The 26,458-nt window shown below is 41.8% G+C and overlaps 1 protein-coding gene across 6 annotated transcripts in view; it reads right to left on the bottom strand.

Annotated features, from left to right (window-relative positions):
- The window catches only part of ELMO1 (engulfment and cell motility 1), a 305,675-nt gene that overhangs the window by 23,819 nt on the left and 255,398 nt on the right, over positions 1 to 26,458 (bottom strand). For all 6 annotated transcript variants that reach the window (XM_048075572.2, XM_048075567.2, XM_048075571.2 and 3 more), the window contains one exon: positions 4,891 to 5,054. In XM_048075572.2, coding sequence (XP_047931529.1) covers positions 4,891 to 5,054 — 164 coding nt within the window. The remainder of the gene's footprint in view (positions 1 to 4,890; positions 5,055 to 26,458) is intronic.

Raw genomic sequence — 26,458 nt, forward strand, 5'->3', positions numbered from 1 at the left:
ACATCTCCCCACTACAGCATCAGTGTATGACTCAGGCAAGTAACTTACTTGTTTCTCAGTTTATGCATCTAAAAATAACACTTCCTATAAAGCATCAACAAGCTTTCTCTGCAGCAAATAATGCTCTTTCATTGCAGGAACATTGTGAAGCTTATTTGAGGGTCTGTCACCTTTTGTCGTACAATCCTCTGCTAGTATACTTTACTAGCATTTAGGACAATACAAGAAGGCTAAAACACACTGTGAAATAACAAGAAAAAACAGCAACGAGCAATGCCAATGAGCCAAAATGATTACCAGCTCTATATGTTTCTTATTGATCCTATGCAGTTCAATTAATTTGTTACTAGCAGAATTGGGTGGAAGAGTAACCCACGATGGGGACTGCTCAAAGATCAAGTTTTACCCTTGCCCAGGATTGCATAAACCTGCTGTGCATTTAGAAATGTTATTATATATCCTTCAGGAAATCCATTTTCTACATCCTACTTTGATAAAAGAGTTAAAAGTGTCAAGAACTAGGTGGAAAAAATATGCGTGTAATATTTAAAGCTTGAGTTCATATACCATCATATGGATTCAGAGGTGTCTGAATTCATCAGTTATATCCTCACTTAGATTCACTAAGAATACATAAAAGACAGGTTGAAACATCAACTTGACAGTAAGCCTGGTAAGATTAAAAAAATAACTGAACGTGTAGATGGTTTATAAAATATGAAGTGTGTCAGAACCATAATTTTGCATTGCTGCGCACATTAGGTAATACCAAAAATCATTCTGTCTGGCAGTATGTTCCAGCAGTCATCATCAAAAGAAAGCAAAGCTGTGCTATTCCATCGATAAAATAAAAATGTCTCACTTCTTAGGAAGTTTGGTCTCTGCTGATTTCCACATTCATGTTGATCCTGTACTTTTGATCTGCCAACACCCCATTGAAGCCACTGGAAGTTCTCTGTTAGAGACATCAGGGCTTTAAACAGAAAAGCCATCGTTCTCCCAAGTATTAACAAAATGGTTGGAGTACTTGATGCATAACCCACTGCATATTTACAAGCTGGGAAAATATGGCTGGTCAAAAAGCAAGCAAGCATTGTAACTATAGAAACAGGCCACCTTTCGGAAATGTATTATAAGTCCTTTAGGATAATTTCAAACACTATTGTTTTCTTATTGAGAACTAAGGCAGGAAAACACTGAATAGTTAAATACTGTGATCAGAACAATTTTGTGCTTGAATAAACATCCTGCCTTTCAGAGCTGATGTGCCTCCCCATTCCTCAGGTAAAAGCTGGGAGCAGGGGCAGAGGAAAACCGTGTTAAAACACAGTGCAGATTACTGAACGGTCTAAGCTATAAGCTTTGTCTCTAGCTGGATTGAAACATTCTAGCTGAATTCAAACATTCAAAACTGATAAAAACATTAGTGTGATGTTTAGGTAGTTTAATTTAGAAATTGGATGACTGTCATTAGAAAGGTGTTAAAAGATATCATAAGATTATAGTTATAAGACACTACTGGTAAAAAAAAAAAAAAAGAATGGGTCATCCAGCACATTAACATCTGGTTATTAAAACCCAGAGTATTCCCTGTTCTGTCCTCTAGAGTCCTATATGCCCTTTACAAATCAGAGGAAGAGAAGGATTTCTAACCAATCCAAAAATAAACAGGTAATCCCCTCTGAAGGGGGTAGCTCAGAGGTAGTACTTTCTTCAGTTTTACAGTCCCCGTGCTTGAGCACACAGAGGAACAAAGAGCTAAAGGAAGATCATAAATGCAAATATATTTTGGGATAAAATTATTTATTCTCCTTCAGATGACATCAACTGAACAGTTTGTGCCTTGTGAAAAGAGAGAGAGAACAAACTAGGAAAGTGTAAGGCTTTAAAAATTGCTGTTAGCTTCCTCCTGTGTTCCTGTGATGTAAGAATGACAAAAGTCAGTGGGCTGATATGACAGATGGGTTGAGGGAACTACAGAGTAATATATGATCGGTAATTTTCTGATCTCACTGGTCTCAGCACTATAGGCAAAATCCTGCCATCAGTTACATGCTTTTAAAATAACAGACCTGTCTTCAAATCTGAAAACTATTGGATTATTTTTTTTAATTATTCAAACGAAACTAGCTCTTCTTCGGCACTAGTTCAATCCAATCCAGCTTTTACCTTTCCTGCTTATAATTAAGCTATTACCTTTCCAGCTTATAATCCCTTTCCAGGATGGGACACATTGCAGGCATTTAAATCATTTTGTGTGGTTTTGTCCTTTTATCTTTCTAGCTGGTAGCTATGCCCTCTCCTAACCACTTTCTGCATTCAGAGCAGGCACTAGTGACTCTTTCCAATATTGCAGAGAAATTTGTAAAGACAAAAAGCTGAAAAGCGTCCACACCCTCCATCTATATTCCTGTATGTACTGATTGTCAGCCAGATATTACTTAGCAATGGCTCCCTAACTGGCATGAACTACCTTTAACCAGCAAGTTTCCATATGGACATCAGAACTTTATCCAGTATTAAACCATCCCTACTGCCACATAACATGTCAAGGAGATCTCTGGTTCTCTACAGGCCAATAGGATTCCTTCCTACACACCTTCTTCCACAGCCATTGCAAATAAACCAGTGATATTTTATAGTTTTGTTGTGCAATGGCAGTTTGGATGATCAGTAATGATCCCAAGCTCTTGAATGCTTTCTGTGCTGTAGGACTTCTTACTTTCCCTCTGAAAAAATGAGCTCCACGTGAAACAATGATCATGTAAAAGAAACAATTACTTGTTGGAAAAAAAGGTTGCTGCATTTACAGGGATCTAGAGCACTACTTTTCAGCTTACACTCCAGTCCAACTTAACTGAAACTTCCCTCATCCAGCAGCTTAAAAACTCAGAACATCAGTACTTTATACAAAGAACAGCAAAAGAAAGACTTTTATCATGTTAAAGGCAGGAAAAAACATCATCTGACTGCCATAAGCTCAAGCAGAATTAAACAAGGCCCACTGACTTTACATTCAGCTGTGCACAATCTCTTTTAGCTTATCTGTAAGGCTTTAAAATATACAGCACAACCACGATTGCTCTCTTCACTCACAGTCTCTTTTCCTACAATGGGACCATGATTCTGTACTTCTATCAGTCGTGTCATCTGTGCAATTTGAGAGAGTTCAGTACACGGAATCAAATCAAATGGGAAAATGAAAGAACCGTTTCTTTTTACTGTCAAGAATAAGTGATCATGGATGCAATCAAAATGCAAATGCATACAGCCAAATCTCTGCAAATGCAGTTGTGATTGCTTAAACACCTTATCGATTCAGTTAGCCTCTATAACCTTTAGGCTTAGCCTTTGTCCAGAATCTGAAATGAGTCCTCTGGTAACATTTCATTTGCTTTTAACTATTTGTGTTAGCTGTTTCATTCATTCCACGATAGGGAAGGAAATTCTGCACTGTGGCAGCAACTAACCAGAGCAATACTGTGAATAAAGAGCTTGCAGAGGGCACTAGCAAGTTTAACAAAGCTAGGCAATGCTGCGTGAGAATATAAAAAGCTGACCTGTATCATAGTTAAACAGTTGACTCATAGGGGAAGCAAGGAAAACTAGAAGCTTTGGTGACAAGCTTAGCACTACTGAGTGGCTTGGAACCACTAAACATTGCAGGGGAATGGCAGGGGATTTCTGAGCAGTGTAATGATGCAAAATGACTGGAATTATTTGTAACTGTTTAATTGATACATTACTATGAGTGACATCAGTTCTAATTGGGCATTAGGTCCTATCTCCTAATACATTGAAAACATAAAAGAAGCATTCTCCCTTTGATCCACATTGGTATGATTAAAATTTAAGTGCGTAATTCCACTTAGTTTATGCTTCCACTGTTGCCCGGCTGCCCTTGGATGAACGTGTCCCTGGAGCTTAGATATATCTATATCCTTTAGAAACAAATCAAAATGAGCATCTTGCATCTGAGTTCTCAAATTCCCTGGTCCAAATCCTTCTCTACAGCTTTGCCTTGTAAAGGAGATTTGGAAAATCATGAGCCTTTACACTTCAAACATAGTCAAGATTTCATGACATTTCAACTGATGCTTCTGGAATCCTCACTATTTCTCTGCTGATCTCAAAAGGTTCCTGCTATTCTCAGCACATCCTTTGTGCACTGCAGAGTCTGAACCTGTCCTGTGCCATTAGTTCAGCCATGAGCCCTGGTCCAGAGCCAAGTATAGCCTCCATTTTTTACATAACAGAACAAAGGGTATTCTGAGCAGCAGGCAGGAGCTGTGGTGGCGATATTAGCATTTGATTATTTGGAGTAAATAACAGAGAAATGAGAATCCCATTGTCTCGCTGCCAGAATGTTATCCTTTACAAATAAATAATGGCTTTTCATTAACACCAAAGATAATGCTATCAGTAAAGACAGTAATACGTAACCCCACTCTTTTCTGGAGTCAGTCCTCTTGTTCTGAACATCTTGTCTGGCTCAGAGAAATGGCATCTGCAATTTTTAAATGCCCTTAGACAGAAGACAAAGTTTTAAAAAATACAAATAAAAAAGGTCATTCCTGACAACAAAAACAGGCTCATAAACACAATCATACAAAGCCAGGAAATGTCAGAGCATTGTTTTTTACAAGTAAGCCAGGTGAGACCCTATAGGGATTTGATAAATCTGGTTTAACTGAACTCAAAGAAAAAGTTGGGAGTCCCAGCAGAAGAAAACATATACACATTGTGCAGACAGATGCTGCACTACTGCTTTTGAGCACAGCTCTCTGGACAGCTTTCTTACTTCAGTTCCCCCTGAAGAGCTGACAAACATCATTCACATTTGTTAATACTTCCATGCAAAAATAGGTTAGGAGAGAAGACAGCACTTACAGAATTGGGCGAGACTGGAAATCTTCCTGGTTCATTCTTTCAGACTGGCGTATTTTCAGTATTTCTGTGTAACTGAGATTCTGAAGCTTGCTCTTGAACTGATCCAGTGAGCTAGGCTTGGTAGTGAGTGCTCTCATTATCTGTTCTTTCACTACCTGCATTACCTGTGGTTGACAAGGAAGGGAAAAGAAAACCTGTGTTAACACCTTCTGTGTTTTTGTCTCAAATCTTATTCTGTGTCAGCGTAAGGTTTCCAGGTTGTACTGGGTTTATGGGCATCTGTGCAGCAGTTCCCCTGCGGCCTGTGGAGAAGTCCCTGGTGGAGCAGGCTGTCCCCCTGCAGCCCATGGGTCCCACATGGAGCAGATCTCCACGCTGCAGCCCGGGGAGGAGCCCCCGGTGGAGCAGGTGGATGTGGCCTGGAGGAGGCTGCGGCCCATGGAGAGCCCCCGCAGGAGCAGGCCCCGGGCCGGAGCTGCAGCCCGTGGAGAGGAGCCCACGCAGGAGCAGGGGGCCTGGGGGAAGCTGCTGCCCATGGGGGACCTGTGGTGGAGCAGTTTGCTCCCGGGGGATGGACCCCGCGGTACTGAGCCATGTGGGAGCAGTTCTTGAAGAGCTGCTGCCTGTGGGCAGCCCCCGCAGGATTAGTTCGGGAAGGACGGCATCCTGTGGAAGGGACCCCATGGGGAGCAGAGGCAGAGAGTGACTGTGAGGGAATGGTGGAGACGAAACATCAGGGACTGACCGCAGATCCCATTCCCCTGTGCTGTTCGAGGGGAGGAGATGGAAGAATTGAGATTGGAGGTGAGCCTGGGAAGAAGGAGGGGTGGCGGGAAGGTGGTTTTAGTTTTTTGTTTGGTTAGTTGGTTGTTTTTATTTTGGTTCTCACTGCCCTACTCTGTTATAATTGCAGTAAATTAAATTAATCTTCCCCAAGCTGAGTCTGTTTTGCCTGTGACTGCAATTGGTGACCGATCTCCATGGCCTTATCTCAGCCCATGAGCTGCTTCATTGTTTTTTCTCCTCCTTGTCTTGCTGAGGAGCGGGAGTGAGAGAGCAGCTTGGTGGGCACCTGGCGGCCAGCTGAGTCCAGCCCACCACCGAGGTACAGAAGATTAGTACTATCTGGTCTCAAGTCAATTTCTCAGTAGCATAACCAGAAAATAAGCTAACTTCTGGCAGGGCAACACAGCTTACAGCAAAAGCCCATCTGCTCTGTAACAAGAAAATTATGATTTTGGGGGACTGGTGGGGAAAGGGTCATTTATCACTTGACAGTCTCCCAACAGCTGAACTACGATTGGTGGTTACAGGACTGTAAATCCTGCTCTGTCTGTGGCTCGTGTGCTCGTGGCAGCAGTAGCGTGGCTCTTCTGGATTCTGAGCTGAGATGATAGTCCTGTCATGTCGGGTACAGGCATGCATACAACAATGCACTTGTAACAGCATAAAAAAGCTGTGAAGTCCTAAGTTGCTGAGAGTGCAGATGCACATCCTGATTTCTGCCAGCTTGACCCAGGTGATGTGTACCAGCCAGTACATACTGCAGTGTTTTTCAGGTCTTACAACTCTCCTACTGGGCCTTAAAGGTGTTCTCCTGACTAAAGGCCAGTAGTGATAAGCCACAAACTGTGGTCTGTTGTTTCCCTCATTGCTATCATGGTGAAAGGAGGGAGGGTCTGGCCATGCGACTGTCCTTGTGATCATTATTATTTGCTATCCAAGCACTTCCAGTTCCCTCTCCCTGTTCTGCCTTGTAGCTACGTTGCTTCAGTCCTCAGCAAGTTTACCATGAATCTCCATGGTCTCTGAGATGGAGAGAGATTGGTGTGTCCAGTTCTAGGCTCCCCAGCACAAGAGAAAGACGGACATACTGGGGAGAGTCCAGCAAAGGGCCACCAAGATGATGAAGGAACTGGAGCATCTCTCCAATGTGGAAAGGCTGTGAGAGTTAGGACTGTTCAGCCCAGAGAAGAGAAAATTCAGGGAGATCTCATGAGAGTATATAAATATCTGATGGGAGGGTGCAAAGAATAGGGAGACAGACTCTTTTCAGTGGTGTCCAGTGAAAGGACAAGAAGGGAGCACAAACTGAAACACAGGAGATTCCTTGTGAACATCAGGAAACACTTTTTCACAGGCTGCCCAGAGAGATTGTGGAGTCTCCCTCCCAAAAGCCGCATGGACATGGTCCTGGGCATGCAGCTCTAGGTGGCCCTGCTTCAGCAGGACGGTTGGACCAGCTGACTTCCAGAGGTCCCTTCCAACCTCAACCTTTTGGTAATCCTGTGAGAGCTCTACACTGCAGGCACATTATTATCATATACAGTGAACGAAAGAGAACTTGATTAGTCAGAAGAGAGAGATAAATTTGCCAGGGATATTACAGGATTGCTTTTGAAGTAATGCCATAAACAATGCAAACCAAAAATGAGAATGAAGGATGACTGGGCAACAGCCATCAATCTGCATAATAATTATTTTATCAGAGAAAACTGCTGAGACACAGTTAACTAAGAGGAATTGCTTGGCTTTAGTTCAAATAATTACATATCAGAGATTACCGTCTCTCTCTCCGAATTCTGGATTTATTTCTTTGGTGCTGGTGCAAATCACACACCTTGAAACATTTATCCGATGCTGTGCTAAAGTTGGCTGAAAACACAGTGTCAGTTTTAGAAAGGCCTATTCCACCCAAACCCAACATCTAGAAAGCAGTAGGAAACAGCAACCACTGCCACGGTATGAAAGCAGACATGACAGAAATTAACAGCTACACAGAGGCCAAGAGCTTTTTCTGCACCATTCATTTTCCTTTGTTCTTCCACTTTCATCATGTATCTTAAAACAGAAGCTTAGCCCCTCAGAGGTTCCCTAATCATTCTGGAAACTTAACTTCACATATGAATATTTCATTGGTTCACACGTGTAGTCTTAGTCTTGTAACTGTCATTGCCTGTACTATGTTTTTTTATTTTTGCTTCCTGAGAGGTAAATTATTTCCTAGATGTGATCTAAACACTCATTTTAGCTGTGGCCAGCAATTGAAAGTAAGCAATTAAAAAATGGAAGATAGTCTCCTTCCTTACTATAGGGACAACATCCATCCCAGAGATTTACTTCAAGAAGAGCAAGATGTTTCTCAAAAAGCTGTTGGCCCAGCTGGAAAGCAAATGCCTTCACCACATTTCCATGCATCCTTGCAATTAAGATGCTACTTCAGTAAATCTTGGAAATCTGGCCCAGACAAAGCAGAGCTCCTCTCCATCCACTCTTACAAATCTAGTAGGTACATTGCTGTGTGTCTGAGCAAGTCTAAAACTTGGTTTGATGGTAAAAAACAACTTTGAGTTCTGTACTCTACAGCTATGCACTGTGCCTTTTATATAGAGAAGTATCTGTTTTCAGATGGTGACCGCATGCAGCCAAACCCTTCTGAATAACTGCTTAGCCTGTGGGAACCTGCTACTTCCCCATCTGAAAGACAAACTCCTCTTGACTGCCATCCAATTGCTTAGAGGTAGTAATGCCTCCTTGACTGCATTAGAGTGCACTCACCAGATCATACCAGTCTAAGTAATAAACATGCTGTCACACCTCAGAAACTACAAACAGTAAGGCCAAGCAAACATAACACCTGAATGTTAACGAATTGCTACACTGTCCAATGAGATTAGTGGCATTCTCCTAGTGATATCACTGGGTCTTGTTTTAATACCCAAAGGGCTTAGGAAACACAATGAAAGAAATAACCTTAAAGGAACAGTGGAGAAAACTTAAGCAGACAGCCTTAGCAATAAGCTGGATATTTAAAATTATCTTCTCTCCTGCGCTTTCTGCCTTCTTGGCAACGACTACTAATTGCTGCTAATTAATTTTAATTTATATTTTATATAGTTATACATTATTAATTGCAATTAATTACTATTATTAGCAACCATACTGGTACTAGGAAGGGAAAAGAGGGGAGAGACTGGAAACCAAGCTTTCCTTTTGAAAACATAGTACCTCCTAATACTAATGTCCAAACTCCCGGCGAACTGTGCTTAACTGTTCACTGTCACAGAGAGTATGACATTCAACTGCTGGCTTCACTTCCACTTTCTCAGGCCTGCTGAGAAGTTGCACCAGACAAGTTTACTACACGTGGTTTTATACTCAGGCTGCAGTCATCAATTCTGTACTATCATGCAAAAAAAAAAAAAGTGCAGAAATTCAGACGTTTAATTCAGACACTTAAGTCCCACTGCGGATGGGATCAAATTCCCTGTCTGCTAGAAAGCAACAAATTATTGCCATTTCAAACATATAGGCAGAGTATAACTGCTAAACTAAGCATACTACACTGCTGTGCTAACTACCACCACCATACTGCCCTGATTTTTCAGCCCTAAACCAAAGCTGCGAGCAAACATAGGCCTGTAATCAGGACTACGGGTGCTCTCAGTTATGCTTAGTTGCAAAATCTTGTACAGACCCTTGTCTCCTTTCTCTGGTACTCTATGTTGTGGTTAACGTAACGTGCAAATAATGCAAATTCTTCTTCTTCACTGTGATCTGGAAAGTTATTCACAAGGTATCATCAAAGAGCTACTTGGTTTATTGGCTCCCCTTGCTCCCCAGACAGAAGGCAGGAAGCTTATGCCCCAGGCCCAGCGCATAAGGGGGTGATCAATTGCCTTGTAATGTTTATAGCCAACAATATTTAACTAGCTGGCCAAAATGTCAAAGCTGTTGGTTGCAGTGAGTCTCCTGAGCATTTGGGAACCACTGCCAAGATCCTCTAATCTGTCTGAAATTTCTAAAGCTGAGTTGCCAGCCCTTGAATACTGCTGTATGAAAGACAGCATCAACCCTTCCTCCATGTGTATCTGACCTTACAATGAAATTAAAGGTATGCTCTACTCAGTGTAATTGCACATAAACACTGTAGACAGTTCTTTTAATTACATTACACTTTGCTTCTCTTACTGAGAGATGAGGGTTTCAGAGGGCACGTTTGCTTTCAATCACGTCCTTTTTTTCTGATGACCTTTTGTGTGGTATGAGAATCCCAAGTTCTGCATTATGACTAAGACAGGTAAATTCACTGAAGACAGTAAGAGAAAGACAGTAGAGAGAAAACAAACAAACAAACAAACAAACAAACAAACAACTTCTTTGAACAGCCATGACCCACAGGACCTTCTTCTCAGCCTTTTGTATCCACCTAATCTGCCTTTCATTTCTCTGGTTGATATCACCATAACATTAAATTATGCATCTTTTTTGTTAAACTGTTTTTGTCTTCCTTTGTATTTTGCTTATTTGACCTAATCTCTGTCATATCACATTCTGATTATTTTGCCTCTCCAGCACTTCCTCCTCTTTTGTTCTTTCTTCTCACTCCTGCCTCTTGCCACAAGGACTTTTATCTATGCAAATAAAGCTTGTGCCTTTAAGGATTGTGGAGAAGTCTGAACACTTAGGCTCTACAACGAGGAAACAAAAAGTGAGAAGGCATCAATGTCAAGAAGAGAAAATTGTCAGAGCCTGACACCCAACTATACTGCAACCTTCCCAGTGACTACATTTCAGCAACTTGTCTGCAACTATAAGCAGCACAAAATGGCCACCTCTCTATTCTACTATACCATAACATACCATACCAGTGCAAAGTTTGTCTTTAGCATGACCTGAGAAGACTGGCTGCCATTTAAGACATCCAACCACTACCTGCAAAGCTTCTGGAAATTTAAGTCTGAGCCTTCCACACACCAGAAACCCTCTTTCTACAAACTTGCAGCACCAATCTTCTCAGAAATCACCCCCAGAACATCCCAGAAGGCTGCAGATTCACAACAACCCACCTGCAGAAGAACAGGTAGAAGATGAATGCTTCTCATAACTTCCCCACAACTTCACTGCTTCTATTGAATTAGCATGCCTTTTCACATGTAATGCCCCTCTCACAAGTCACTCAAGAAAGATGCAAAGACTGTCACAGAAGCGCTGTGTTATACTTCTACTATCTTGTGCCATGTGTTACACTGATTGCTGCTTGGTAGATAACTCAGGCATGTGTGTCTGTTGGTACGTTGTACTAAATGATTGCCATTAATCTGACAATCTACCTTCCTTCTGCATGGACAAGACTCAGATTTAAGTCATGAGTCCAACAATGATGTACTGGGTTTGGTGCTTTCATAATTTGGCTCAGAATTAGCAAGTTCTGCAAAGCGTGATTCCCCATCTCTTTGCAGTGTATGATAAAAGACAACTCACTGGACAGTGCTATATCCAGAGACCCTCCCCCTCTGCAACCAGACTTGAAGAATCTGAGATGTGAGACATTTTAAGGCTGCATTCATTGGCTTTTACATGTGACCACTTAAAAAAAAATCAACAAGACAACAACCAGAAAACTAGAGGGAAGACATATCTTTGCAATTCATACCTTGCTTCCTTCCTATCTAAACATTGCTGAAAAGAAACAGCTCCATTCGTACAATGTAAAAAAAGGAAGAAGAAAATATCATACAGTTATTGAGATCCAGCTTGATCATTTTAGTCACAATGGGATTTCCTTCAGTTAAATCAACAGTGCAGGCAAAAAATAAGGTTGTAGAATGAAATGGCCAAATCATTCTTAATGAACAGTGCTTACTGACAAAGGAGGCCATAAAGAAAATCTAATTCTGAAGGGAAGGGAAATGACTTCAGTTTACAAGCAACCTGTCAACCACTTTAATGAAAACTTTACATATTTAAAGCGTGCTCCAGGTAATTCAAGACAATTTTTTAGGCTATTCCAACAGAAGAATTGTCTTAACTAGATCAATGGTTATATTTCCAGACTACTCAGAAGAGTAATCCTGAGAGACTTCAAGGTCCTTGTAAGAAAATTTAATGCTATTCTTTGTTTTTCTATCTCCACATATTGCAATCTGTGACTTCACTACACTAGTACATTGGTCACAGCCTGCAACAAGCTTTCACTCTGCATTGTTTTAGAATATTAATCCAAACATGCCATCCTACACAAGTAAATTTAAGCTCAGTGTTGGGACAATCTAAACATTGATGAGAGACATCAAAATCCCTGATCATTTGTTCTATTACAGTGTGCATACTTCGGAATTATAAAAAAACTAACAAAACAAACAAACAAACAAAAAATCCCAAACCTAAAGCAACAACAGTAACAAAAAACAGTTTTCAATCTTCTTAACTATTGCAGCATACAAGGACAGTAGCTGGAGCCAATGATAAAGAGGCAACTCTAAGCCAGCTGCATGTATACAATGACAGGAATAATTAAGTTGATTCATTTTCAGGCAGTGGGATGAGGAAGCGGCTGTCAAAAGATTTAGCAGGTATAAGCTCTGATACATTTTTATCTCTTCATTTTCTGCAGAATTTAAAATCAATTGTGAAAAAAAAAATGTTGGGGTTTTGGCTTTCCTTTCTTTCCTTTTGCTTGTGAGTATACTTTTCTAGTATGAACCAAGACATTTTTCTGTCTACAGGAAAGAAACTTGAAACAATGCAATGGTTTTGATCAAACCAAGAAGTCTGTTTCCATGTGGTATCACTATCATTATTGAGTTCAGCAATGACCATCATTTTACAGGAATACCTAGTATGAACAAATGAGCATACCCAGCATATGTGATGATGGAGCTGAGAGGTAGGAGATGTGATAGCAGTTCTATACAAGTTGTTTAAAAGGCTTACAGCAGGTGTTTGGAAGCTCAATGCTGTAGTAATAGATCTCTTCAATGTGAAACCTTGTTCATTGCCTCAGAAACCAAAACATACCTGTCTTCTGGTGAGGAAGAGTGAAAAGAATGTGAAGGAGCCTGGCCTGGATTCTGAGGTCCAACCCAGATCTTCCTTCCTTAGTGATGAAGGAAGAAAGGCTGAAGCTGAAGCAAAGCCAACACATTTCAGAGTGGTTTTGATTTTTCCAGCTTTTTCTATTCCCTTGACTAATTAATCACAGATGTGGGAGACCAGGCTGATACCACACAGTTCCTGGGAACTGATAGGCTGAGACTGTCATTAATCAAAGACTACACAAGAGGGGATAGGGGATTCATTACATTCCTCCAGGGGCTCCAGGCTAGTAAGAAGGGAAGAACAACAGCCTCAGGGTCACAAGAACAAGACTGGTGAGCACTCTGAAACATGGTGAGAAATGGGGGCTGAGAACAAACAAGGAAGAGGGCAGAGAAGAGACTGAATATGAAGGAGCTGATGTAAAAATGTTCATTCCCTTAGGGAAAAAGAAAAAAAAAAAGGCTAATTCTGCTATTGGATGTGAGCATTTTGTAAAATTGCATAGCTTCAGTGGCAATGGACCACTAATTGCTGCATCCCCAGGATACTCCTCCTCTGCAAGAAGAGCCTGTGGTCACAGCTTCACTTGCCACTTTCTGAAGTAGCTCCCAGAATTCTGTTAGTTGCACTGATCATTCTTCCCTTGGATATCTACATCCTGATAGGGAAGCACTAGGTATCTGCGAGGCCACCAGTTATTTTTCAATGTTAAAATTGATTTGCTCAATTAAAGACAAGAACAAAGGCAGCGTCTTTGGCTGGGAGCAAAAAACAGCTTGAATTTGATTGAGGAAAAGGACAAAAGCCTACCAAAGAAATTCCAATGAAGGGTAATATATGGCTAGAGGAATGAACAAGAAAATAATTTTAACAATGACCGTTAACAGACAGAAGTAGACAAAGGAAACAGAAAGGCAGCTAGTAGGAAAGATGCTATAAACAAGGAAAAGTGACCAGACCAGAAACAGAGGTTCTAGCAGCGAGTATTAACATGCGGAGGAAAGCATCTGGCTGATAATTAGCGACAAAATAAATGAAAGGATGGAAAAGTTTGAAGAAGAAAAATGAGAGAGAGAGACTGTGGCTCTGATAGATGTTGCATTTCAGTAGAAAACGAAGACTAAAGGTAAAAGATGAGTTAAAAGGAAATGGGAGAAGAGCAAAAGATGAGGGAAATGGTACATTTATTATAATGTCATAGCTCAGAAAGCAGTTCTCTGAAGGAAAACCTTCCTTAAGGACTGGCCTGAGGAAGCTGTGGGTAATATTGATAGTAATAGAAAGGGAAGGGAACAGCGGTCCTTTACATAGTTGAAATGCAAGTGGATTTAGAATCATCATCAAAGAGCACATAAACACAGTCCATAAAGTATTCAAACCTTTTGGTAAATGACAATGTAGAAGCTGTCCACTGGCTTCTTGCAGGGTAGAAACCATATGCTAATCTCACGTCTGAGGGTTCAGTCCAAAACAGAGTAAACAATGCTTATCTAAAGATGCAAGTCAAATACCACTTATTTGGGTTGTATTAGGGTGAAACAGGATTGACTGATAGATAGGAAATGTCCTCCCTACATTCAATATTTGCAGAATACTATTTGCATCAGAAATAAGGAACATGTTTATTTCCTTTTTGTGCTTCACGCCCTAAGGTAAGCAAAGCAAGAAATGAATGAGTGCTGTGTGACAAAGCTTTTCTGCCCCAGTAAAATGATGTACAAAGTTAATATGACAGTTTTTGTAAGCTTACTTGTCAGTTAATTAAACTCTTAGGTCAACCAATATTACGTTATTTCCCCCAGTGTCTGACAACCTCCTTTGGCAAAATGAAACATGCACAAAATCATTGGTGGGTAGCATTTAATTCAGGGCTTTTCACAGACAAAATGCACTGATCTCCTTAAACAAAACGTTAAGTGAGGGGAGGGGGAAAAATTAGGAGATATTTGTATCCTTAGTCAGATACCAATGTAACAATTAACATGTCAGATAACACGCTTGTGAATTCTAAAGGCAAATAATATGAATTACCCATGATTAGGAACATACATATGAGTGGTTTTTCCCTTACAATACATGATTACATTAAAGGACTTACACTAAGTGAAAATTAATATACTCGCAAACAGCTCATTCTACAGAAGGAAAGCAAGGATAAGATTCTAATAGGTAGTTTTTCCCATAGGAAAGCGTTTAAAAACAAATAAACAACAACAACAAACTCCAAAAGAACCACCACCACCAACAAAAAAAAACCAACCTGAAGTTTTGGGTATTGATGATGAATAAAAAAAGACTGAGTGGACTGAAACACAGGAAAAGCTGGGAAGAGGATTTTTTAAAAAGGGATCAGAAGAGGCTAGAAACATTGCTCAGTACATCTGATAAACATGAAAAATTCAGAACAACACTTTGCATTACAGCGTCACATCTTCCTATCTCCTTTAGCTGACATAAAACCAAAATCAAATAAAGGCATGACCAGTTGCAGTTCTGAAAAGATCTCCAGACCCCATGGAGTTGTACATGAACCAAGCCTGCCACTATCCCTGCTTTCTTGGTCCCTTTCTCTTTTCCCAGCCAGCTCCAGGGACTCCTCAGCTCCACTTCTGAGGGGAGGGGGGGCCAGTGTACCATGTTTGTGTCTTTACAATACCAAAAGAAATAGAGGTCTGCTATCATGACATGGCATGACATAGGTGCAATAGCTCGGGTGGAATAGTGACTCCAATATTGGCCTGTTGGTGAGCCGGATTGTCCCTAATCATCTGGGCAAATCAGAGACACACCAGCTAGCACAAAGCACCAGGCAATATAGTATATTCCCATATACGTTTTCCACAGAAAAGGAAATTTGCCTATGAAAAATGTTAATCTTGACTAAACTCGTTATGCAAAAGCACTGTAATTTTGACCAGCTTTGCAAATACTTCTGTGGTTCTCCAGCAAGTCTAAAAGTTGGCCCACCACTCAAACTATAAGCACCCAAGTAAGGAATTTCAAAGTACCATCTCATTTTTATCTGTTATTCGCATGAACAAAGGAAAAGAAAATGATAGGTAGAAGTCAGAAGCTTCAGCTTTTGTTGTTCTAGGCTTTAGTTAAACGTCATTCACCACTTCAGTGATACCTTTTTTGACTTTTTTTTTTTTAAGGACAAAACTTTCAAAGTTTCTGCTGAATAAAACCTATTAGAAGGACTGAAAATGTGTTTTGGGGTTGAATTAGAGAACTACATTATTTGCGTAGGTTTTCCTGATGAATGTGGGAGCCAAATGTTCACTAAAACCATGTAGGACCATTTAATTCAACCCACTCACGTGCTTGTCCTCCCAGTTATGGTAATTGACTGGGCTGAACATCTAGGAACCATACAAAAAGGCAGTTGTGCAGATTTACTTTTCCTCTAAATGAACTTACATTTCAATATGCATCATAATTTACAACAAATAGACTATAATACTTTTTAGGTAAACCCTTGTTTTCACATTCATGTCACTGAAGAAAGCAGTGAGCTGTAAAACATGTCTACAGAACCGTTTCAAGTGATAGTTGTATTGGTATCAGAAAGTCCAGTCAGTGCCACAAGAATAAAAATAGTTACATGAATTAACTGAATGATTCACAAAAATATGTGAAGCAATGAAAAGATTAAATGCACCATGACTTGTTAGATGCTAGCTCTAAAAATTTTTCTGTAAATCCTGAGCTCACAAATTACTGACTTGACAGATTGTAATAAGTGCTGTCAGGACTATTACAAACCAAGAGGTCCACTTGGATCTGACAAACATACACAAAATATCTATATGCTGGGATAAAAAAGGAAAAAAGATGTTTTCATTGCAATTTAAAAATGTTCTGAAATTATTATATATTTATTTTTTTAAAATTCTGAATTTGTGCAGTCTAGTTCAATGTGATCTTTGCCTTGCGTAGTTATATCATTACTGTACTGCTCATATGAATAACAAGAACAATGCATGTTATTTTCCCCCTTGAGTTATGGCATGTAACCAAGCATATAAAGAATTCAACTAGACTGTTCTTAGAAGAAAAAGCACGGATGACATGTTTTGCCATACCTCATTCTAAAAAATGCACTGGAATGGTTTATGGCTTCAGAGACCTGATTTTTGATTGCTGCAAAGGAGCAATCTTTTCTCCCCCAGATCAAAGGAAAGCTTTTTTGAGACCTATATGCAGTACAGGAAAATAAACTACTCCCCGGGATAGATAACAGTGATTTATCTCACAGGTAATACTAACATCAACTGTTCCAAAGCATTCAATCACCTCACCTTGATTACAAAACCAATCCGCTAGTCAGGGAAATTAGGAATGGAACAAACCTCTGAGGTTACCCAATCCTTTTCTTCAGGAATAAGATACACTTCCATGAGCACAGGGCAAGCCCTCTACAGCTATATGTAATCTTAACTAAGACATACCAATGACCATCAGACCTGTGTGGACTGCTTTCTTTGCCCCAACCCCTTTCACTACGTGTATAGGAAGCACCTGGAAGTCACACTTTTTTCTTCCAGTGAATACAACATCAATACTACATTCCCATTTTATTTTTTTCTCCTGTTCCCTTTACTGATGTTAAATAAGGGACAAGGGAAATTTTCTCACAGAAAGATTAAGACAAGACTGCAGTATTTGGCTTCATGTTTACTTCCAAGTATTGATTGGAAACTACCAATGACATGCACAGAAACACACATCTCCGGAAACGCATCAATCCTGCCTAGGATGGTAAACAGTGTCTTAAAATAGTGTTAATCTGTAGCTAACTAGTGAGTTATGGATAGAGAAAAGCTTACAATCTCAGTGATAAAAGACCCTTTCTCTGGTAACTTGAATGTTATCACTGCACTCCTTTCCATATGACCATAAATCACTGCACTTCTTTCCACACTGTCAGTAATCTACAATTCTAACAAGCCAGCACACTCCTCCTTTCCCACAACTCCATGACTATTTACTCTGTGTTTTGGGGCAAGAGCTGTTTTTAGAATTAAATGCAAGCTATTTGTTTTCCTTTGAAAGCTGGAGTCGAATTCTGTGCGCTCCAGATTGCAGAAGTCAACAACACCAACAAAAAAAGCCTCATTCTGAGATTCCCTCACTACTTCACACACGATTACACAAAGGATTTGCTTCAGTAAATTTGCCTGAGTTGAGAAAGAAGCCAAATGGCAAACATCAACATCATGCTAGAACATAGTCCAGGGGCACAGGCATAGTGTGTCCAGACACCTGCATCATATTTTGGTTATGAGAAGTCTAGGACTGAAGTGAAGGATACCAGGATGCTATTCCTCTTTTGAATCCTCTGCTGTACTATGTAAATAAGAGTGCAGCATGTGAGGCAATGAACGCAAAAAGTTCTCTCAAAATCTTACGCTATTTTATCCTAACGGAAGGCAGACAGAAAGGGAGAGAAAATTCCTGTAAGGGAAATTAGTGGAATTGGTGCAACCCGTGTTTCTTTGTACGAAGTGCTCATAGAGGCAATAGGATAGAGTTGAGGGGAAACCACTGCATAGTCACAATGTGCAGCAGGTGGAAACAGGCTGGAGATATGGAGCTTGTAAAGCCAGGGAAAGTTGGTGATGGTGGAACTTGGAAATGACTGTGTGAAACACATCTGGGAAAAAAACAGGATAAAGGGGGTAAGCCTGGATGAACCTGGCACCAACATGAAGCACGTATTTTTGAAGGACTACCACTTGATCACAAAACACAGCCAGATGGAAAATATGACACACCTGATATTCCAACATCAGACTCTTTTGGAAATCTCCCATATCTTTTCTGCCATGAAGAATGCATCAAGTCCAGAGACTGCTGAGAGCAGACAAGCATCTCTGGAATTTTCTTTAAACAGACTCCTCTTTTATTACCGGGTATTACCGGGTTTCCACTGAAAAAATGAGATTTCAGTGTTTTCTGGGCACCTCCAAGTCTGCCTAGAAGAACGCAAAATGCAGATGTCTGCAGCGTCACTGCCCCACACCTCCACACAGCCAGTTCAGTGAGAGCTGTTTTCCCTTGCAAACCCACTTCTTGTTTTTAGTATTTTCTGTTTAATTCCTGCTGCAGACTGGGTTTTCCCTGGCCTGCCTTTCATTTTCTCTTCCCCCCCCTCCTCTTTCTAGAGTTACAAACAGCTCCCAGGATCACACTCAATGAACCCAAATATCCCGGCAGAAGCCACACGCGGAAGCATGCGACATTCTGTTGCAGAGGAGAGACAGGCCAGGGGGAGCCTTATAACGGTGCTATTATAGTAGGAGAGAGAAAAACAGCAGCTCCCCACAGCAGCTGTGAACTGGGCGAAGTGCCCAGGGACCCAGCAGCGACAGAGCGGGAGACGGGCTGCTGGTTCTCAGGCAGGAGCGAGCCAGGGAGGCAGAAGAGACGGGGGGCACCGCTGCCGGCCACTGGCATGGGGAGGAGGATTACCTCCTGCCACTTCACCTGCCACCAGCACCCGCATCTTCAAATACGCCTTTGCATCAGCTTCCTCAGTCTCATCTCCGTTGGGGGAGGACCATGGGTCAGGATACATCTGTGCTGGGCCTCGTTTGGTGGGGTTCAGTGATTTACAGGGACACAGAATGCTAGGGAGGTGCTTTGAATAAATTAAAATATATATACATATATTTTTTGAAGTAACCCGTGTCCAGAACTGACTGATCCATGGCTATTGGCACCCTCCATGCTGCACAGAGGCCCTGCAAGCTTCTTTTGCACATTATCAGTTTCTACCAAGCTACATATGACCTCAGCACAGCTGGTGCTGCAACGCAACAGCCATCACCTACCAAGCAGACAAAAATGATGGCTGCTGGACAGACAGCCTATGGAGAGCACAAGGCAGCCAGTCGCTATTACAGTTGGTAAAGGCAGAAATAAGAAGCTGCTATCCTGATCCAGCACCGATCACCATCACTGTATCCAAGTCCTGTATCAACATTAAAGTAGGGCACATATTTGGTACATGTTAAAGTATTACTGAATTAGAGTGAAATTAATTCCGACACCCTGCAAGGCTCCCTTGCACCACATAAACCAGTGCTGTCTTGGGAATCCAACTTGCACCTGCATCATACATCACATTGTCTCTGCCGTAGCATGGGTAGGAAAGCATTTATTGTTTTTAGTTCATGGTAAGACTGTAAGAACCTTCCAGCCTTTACAATGCACATCTGAGTTCATCAGATAAAAGGACTTATGTAGGTGCAAAGTACTATTATTAGCTTTGTTCCCATTTTCGAAAGCTGTCAGAAGGAAATAGAGGGAAAAAAGCTACCTATTAGAGCTCCTCAAGAAAGCAATAAACTATTCCAATAGAAATCTGGTCTAAGTAGCATCCTGTTAAAAAGAAAAGATGTTTTGAGGTGACAGCACCAAGGTCTTAAGAACAGCAAATTGCTCATTACCTTGTACATAAACACAAGTCATCAGAATTGCTGTTTGATACAGACACCTTCATGAACAGCAGGATAAGATTCAAAGATAGGTAAATACTTCCTGATGAAGACAGAATTCTAGTTTTCTTATTGAGTGTTCGCAGTATATCTACATACGCACAGCTCTTGATATAGACTCTGGCCTGCACCACAGCAAGGACGAATGTGGGGGATCCTTTCGTGGCTGGGCAGGATGCAGAAGCCCTTCCTTTCCCAAATGACCAGCCACCTGCCCTCCCCAAAGCTGTGCTTTTGATGCGTCTTCAAGTACACTGCTCATAAAGCTCACAAATCCTGAATTTCTGATAACCACATGAAAAATACATGCAGTAACAACTTAATGTCTCTCCAAATTATCAGTTTGCATCACCAACAGAGATAGCAACACAGCAAGTTTGGATACGAATACTTCCTAATTAGGATGTTAAAAAACACAACCGATGTAGCTGCTCATTAGGAAAACCTCTCTTAGCCCAGGTGCACTGCTTTCTTTTGAGGAAAGTGCCAAGGAGAAAACAAGGCAGCGAATTCCCTAATAGCGTATTGTCCCCACAGCTCCTGTGTGCTTCCCCAGGCCAGCTTCCCCAGGCAGAGGAAACATCTGTACACCACAGGCCAGCTTTTCACTGCACGCAGAGCAGTCCCCAGTGGCTGCAAAGGAAAGATGTGGGTATCTAAGAGGGCTCGAAGAAAAGTGAGGAAAGTGCCACTGGCAGGTTTTGTGGGGGAGGCAAAGTAAGCATAACTTCACCCACTGAGAGAAAAGCAGAACAGCTCCCCATGCACAAGGAGAGTTTTAATCTGTGGGTAAATTCACGTAGTTTGTCTGTCAGCAAAAAATCCCTAATTTACACCATTTTAAGGACTGCTTTCCAGTGTCACGTGGTGATTATCAAAAAGAGATAACAGGGACAATGAGATCAAACTGACCGCTGGCGTTACTGTCATCAAGCTGAGTTGGCTGGGAAATAATTCAACATCTTCAAAATTTAAGCTCGTCCTTCCCCACCTCCTTGCAAAGTAGGATAAAACTTGAGGAGAGAGAAGCAGATTAAAGGACTGAAATGAAGTATTTCTGTCTAGATTGAAGCATCTGAGAAAAGCCACTGAACACTGTGCTTAAGACGACTGTGCTTAAGAACCTGGCAACTGCCCTGTTGAGAAGTCATTATATTGCAAGAGACAGTGAGTGGTGGCAGAAGAACAATAAATCTGCAGGGGCTATTGCAAATTAGCCTTTCTACATGTATGCATAGGTCTAACATGCAAGAGCCTTGAATCTGGATTGCTTTTGCAATAATATATCTACCACTGATATAATCAATTAATTTGGATGATTTTTTTTCCTTTTGTCAACCTGCTGTTCACAGAAGTAGTCCAGTAAAATCTATTTTCAGGTGGTTTTGTTAACATTGGCTAGTTTTTAAGACACTTAAAACATTTATCTAAAGAAGTTAGATATCTCACTTTGAAATAAAAATATAAAAAAATTATCATCAACCTCCCCCTCAAAGCACTTTAACAGAAGCCTTATTTATTCTTGGATTTCTGTAATACTGCAGCCCACGTATTATTTGTCATTTTCCTCTTTTTGGTCAATTTCTCATTTTAATCCTTTTTCTTCTGCTTGTACCTCCAGACCTACTTCTTAAAATAAAGAAAACCACGAACAAGGAATAATCAGTAAAAAGATGGCATCAGGTATATCTCCTCGTTTTAGGCCTAGGGCTACTTAGACAATCAGTAACAAACTGACAGTTGTGCATCAGATATTCTTTTCTCACTGTTGGAGCAGATATAGAATAACCTGGAAAAAAAAAACAGTAAACCCAACAATAATCAGTTTCAAATGGGTCTTACACATCAGTCGTCAAACAGCTGCCAATGACAGCACTTTCATACATACCCTATCTAGTAGCAATTGTGGGAAACAGTGAAAAGAGGTGAAACTGAGTAACAAAATCTGCACACGGGTAAGAGGTTTCTTATGGTAGGAAACATCCAGAGAGATGAATTATACCTACCAAACATATGCACAACGCACAAAGCTGTGAAGTTAAAATGCTGTCAACATCCAGTAAGCTTTAGGGAGTGTGGGGCACTTGGGTGTGAGTTCAGACTATGTGCCATATGGGCTTGGGATGACCTCTGGCAGGAAAGTGGCTGCCCTGGGATTAGGGACAGAAGCCACAGATCAGGCACCCCTCTCACCCCACCAAGAAGCTCCTTCTGCTTCGGCTTCCTGAGGGTGCTTACCATCACCTGCTGCCCTGAAATGAGATGCTGGTGATGAGGAGGGAGCATAAATCAATAGCCAAACACTGCCGAGAAGAAAAAATATCTCAACAGACAGCTTAAAACTCAAACCTCTGAGCACAGCAAGCAGAGCAGTCTGCAGATGGAGGCAGCTCCGGCAGCTGAAGGGAGGCTGGGGGGAGGCTCTGGCAGAGAGGCTGGTGTGGGAGTTATGCTCAAGCGCTGAAGGGCTGTGGGCAGGTGGGAGGAACCTCGCTGTGCTCAGAGAGGGGAAGGAGACGAGAGGGAACAGGAGCCCTATTGTGATGTGCCTATGGTGGGGAATACAGAGGATGTAAATTACCATATTTTTTCCTCTGCGTTGTGTGTGTCTGATTTAAGAAGTCCGCTGCTGAAGGATGTTACTGGATCAGACTAATCTCAGGCTCCGAGTACATAAAACAAGTGCATTTTTACTGCCGAGGAAAATTATTGTTAGGGCACAGTGCCTCTTCAGGAAGCGCATCCTCTCCAGAACCCAGCCTGCCTGCGAGGGTCAGGGGCTCTGCAGCTGTAGCATCTTCCCTATGCCCTGCCAGCCCCCACATCATTTACATTCAAGTGCTGCAAGCAGCAGGAGAGCCGCTGGGCACCCTCCGTGCATTTCTTCACAGCGATGCCTAAAAGGGCACCTGGAACCCAGTCTCCCTTAGCCACAGGTAAAACCTTGGGTCACCCTCCTTCTGCTGCAGCTCCCAGCCTGCCCGATCAAACCACCCCTATCCACTGCTCCTCCTGCGGTCCTGGCCCATCCTGGTCCTCTTCTTCCACTCCAGGGGCTTAAGATAGTACTGGAAGCTCCTGCATGTCTGAGATGCTCACTCTTCCTAGACTGTTTTTATTCTGACTGTCAAATAGACACTCTTCATTCCCTCAATCCCCTAGCTGGGAAAAGAGGGAGAAGGACTTCCACGGGGATCTGGAAGTCTTGAGCGTTGAGAGGGATGGACGTCAGCTGGAGCAAAGGTATTAACCACATGCTGTCCATTGCAATGTATGCAAATGGAAAGCACATGCACTTGGAAAGAGAAGAGCACTTCTTGTGGAGCAGCAGAGCCTGGTGGCACTCTGCATCTCCATCTGCCAACAGAAAAAGGGAGACCCTTTGAACTACAGGCTCCCCCAAGCACCCCTTCCCCAAGCACACCAGCCTGACATGAATTGTTATCTCAAACCATGTTTGTTGGGCACATGGACTTGTCCTCCTTCAGTGCTGTGCTTTTCCTGAGGTACTTTGCTTCTCCTCAGGCAAGAGCCATGCTTGAAACATGTCACATGCATAACAGTAGTGCCCCTATCATTCTCCTTCCTGTTGTTCCTTCTCTGAAATCAGAAAAGCAAAGCTTCTATTCTGAATGGATTTTGCATAAGTAGGTGTGACAGAGATGTGTAATTTTTTTCCTCCTAAACCACAAGGAAACCTGTTTTTAAGTGCAAACTTGGCACACATATTGGTTGTACAAAACAAGTGTGGCTGCAGCACTGACATCTCTGACGCAGTTGTGGATGCCCTGCTGAGCAGCCTCGGTTCGTAAAAGAGTTTCTCTTTGGTATACAGAGAACATTTCGTTCCCAAGGACTGCAAAATATCTTATCCTACCAAAGGAGCTCAGCAGAGTGTGCCACGGGTTTTTCCCCTTGATTTTACATTTCCTTGATAGAGTAAAACAAGCTTCAGGCTCCACTGGACAGAAAACAGAATGCTAGACAGGACAGACAGCTCTCCATTTCAGAGAGTTTATAAACCTGCATATTTAAAGACATCTCTCAGACTTACTAAATTTACTCCTTGGAAGGAGCAGATGTTAAACTTCCAGTTTCCATCTTATCAGAACCAATAAGAGGGGAAAGCTTTTCCATTCCTGAGATGCTCAAAGATTTGCCCAGCTGAGACCACTTCTTAGTTTAGACTTCTGAGTACAATGCAAATGTGTCTAAGTACAGCTGAGAGGGAAATCTGTTCTGTGCAAGCACATTTCTCTCCATACTTGTAGCTGTGCCCTACAGAAGCCAAGATGGCATCTGTGTGAGGCACAAGAAGGATCGGCTTTGATGTTATCACTTGTCCCCTACCAGAAATCTCCGTGACTTTATCCAACCATCCCAACTGCACAGGTAACACAAACTCTTTATTTTATTTTATAAAAACAATTGCTTAAGCAATATTCCCTGTATCTTTACAGAAACAATAGGCAATAATATTTTCTTTCACTTCCACTTAAAAGGAAACCTCCAAACAAAGGTGGACATCAAGCCTAAGTCCATCCCAAGAGAGGCAAAGATCAGTCTTGATCTAGTAACAGGTTTCCTAGACAACAGAATAGCAGAGCTTTAAGGTCCCCTCTCATCTCATAGCTCTGCAGGCCTGGAAACAATGAGGTCAAGGGCATTGAAAGACTGTGATTCCTGACTTTTTAAGGGCTGGCAGTGCTTACCTCAAGTCATGCAGAGTCAAGAGGCATTAAAATGACAACAGTTTCACCATTAGGAACGTTATGTCATTTTTGTAGCTGTTTTCCATCAGTTTTCCATTCATCTTTCTTTTCCCATGAGCCCAGGACATTTGGATTGGACATTAATCAGGCAGACTGCCTTCTAGTCACAGGCATGATTTTAGTCACATGTATTTTTAAACTTCCTAATTCCCTACAGAAATAAGATTTTGATAATATACATGTCCTTCCCAGAGTGGCATTAAGATTTTATAACCGCTCCTGTAAGTGGACTGCATAATTTGATCGTGGCGTCATCCCTCCTGGACAGAGGGGCCCTGGTAAGCTCATGCAGAACCACTTATTTGCTGTACTGTCACATATCCTTTACGCACACAACGGACAAATAGTAGATGGCAGAAACATCTAGAAGGTGTAAGAAAAGAAGAGATGAAAGGCAAAAGGCAAAGTGAGTTCAGATAACTTAGGTCATTCAGCTTATCTGCTTACTCACCTACAGCTGCACTACTGCAAGGGAGCCCATTCCCCCACTGTACATCATGAGAACTAAAGTCAATAAATATAGATAAGCTTTATAACTTGCAGGATGCAATAATCATTTCACATGACTCCTTGTCCATGCACTTGGGAAATTCAGAAAATATCAGAGGGAAGGACAGCTTTCATCCTCATCTGTGCTGGAGAATCGCCTGAAGCATCCCCCAACAGCTGGGGCAATCTGCACTCAGCTATGCTGTGACTCGGGTTCCCATAGTCGCACAAGGGTGAGTGGAAAAGGTCACTAAAGGAGATAGGTATGGTTTAAAGTACAGGTAAACCTCAGTCGGGTAAACAGGTGAGATACTGTGGCATCCTTGTCCATATGCAGCACTGGTACATCTATGCCAGTTTTCCAGGCCCTACCTTGCTCATGTCCAGACAACACGGACTGTTCTTATGTGCAAGGCATTTCTCTCTCGGCCCCTTCAGCTCCTGTTCACGTGCGATAACATCAATAGGCAGCAGTGAAATCATTTCTTCTCTCAAGCACATGACAAAGCCTACCCCCTTTCAGCGCCAGTTCTGCATGACAGCAATCCTCCTTCCACCAGTCCCATGGTGCGCTCCTTTTGACCTCCTCCTGGTAATCGCCAGGGTTCCATAATCAATTTACCAATGGTTACACATCAGTATTTGTGGTGAGTATTTACCCCAGCTGGGCCCAACAACAGCAAATCCCCATCCTTAAGAAAGCTGGTGGCATTACCTCGATCAAGGAAGGAAGCTTGGGAAATTCGGCTGCTCTGGGGAAACTTAGAAAAAAGACCCTGTCACAAACGTGCTGCCAAGCCACCCTGCTTATTGCAGCAGACAAATTACCTCCTGATTAGTTCTGTCCCAACAAACGTCTGCAAGGGCTGCCAGGCAGCAGCAACATTTGTTTAATCAGAGCCTCTGGAAAATTAAACACTTTTGGTGCCTGTGATAGATATCACCTTCCTCCCCCTCTCTTGCTCTCTTCCCCAACCATGGAGT

Source organism: Anser cygnoides, chromosome 2 (genome assembly GCF_040182565.1).
Source record: "Anser cygnoides isolate HZ-2024a breed goose chromosome 2, Taihu_goose_T2T_genome, whole genome shotgun sequence".
Classification (NCBI taxonomy): Eukaryota; Metazoa; Chordata; class Aves; order Anseriformes; family Anatidae; genus Anser; species Anser cygnoides.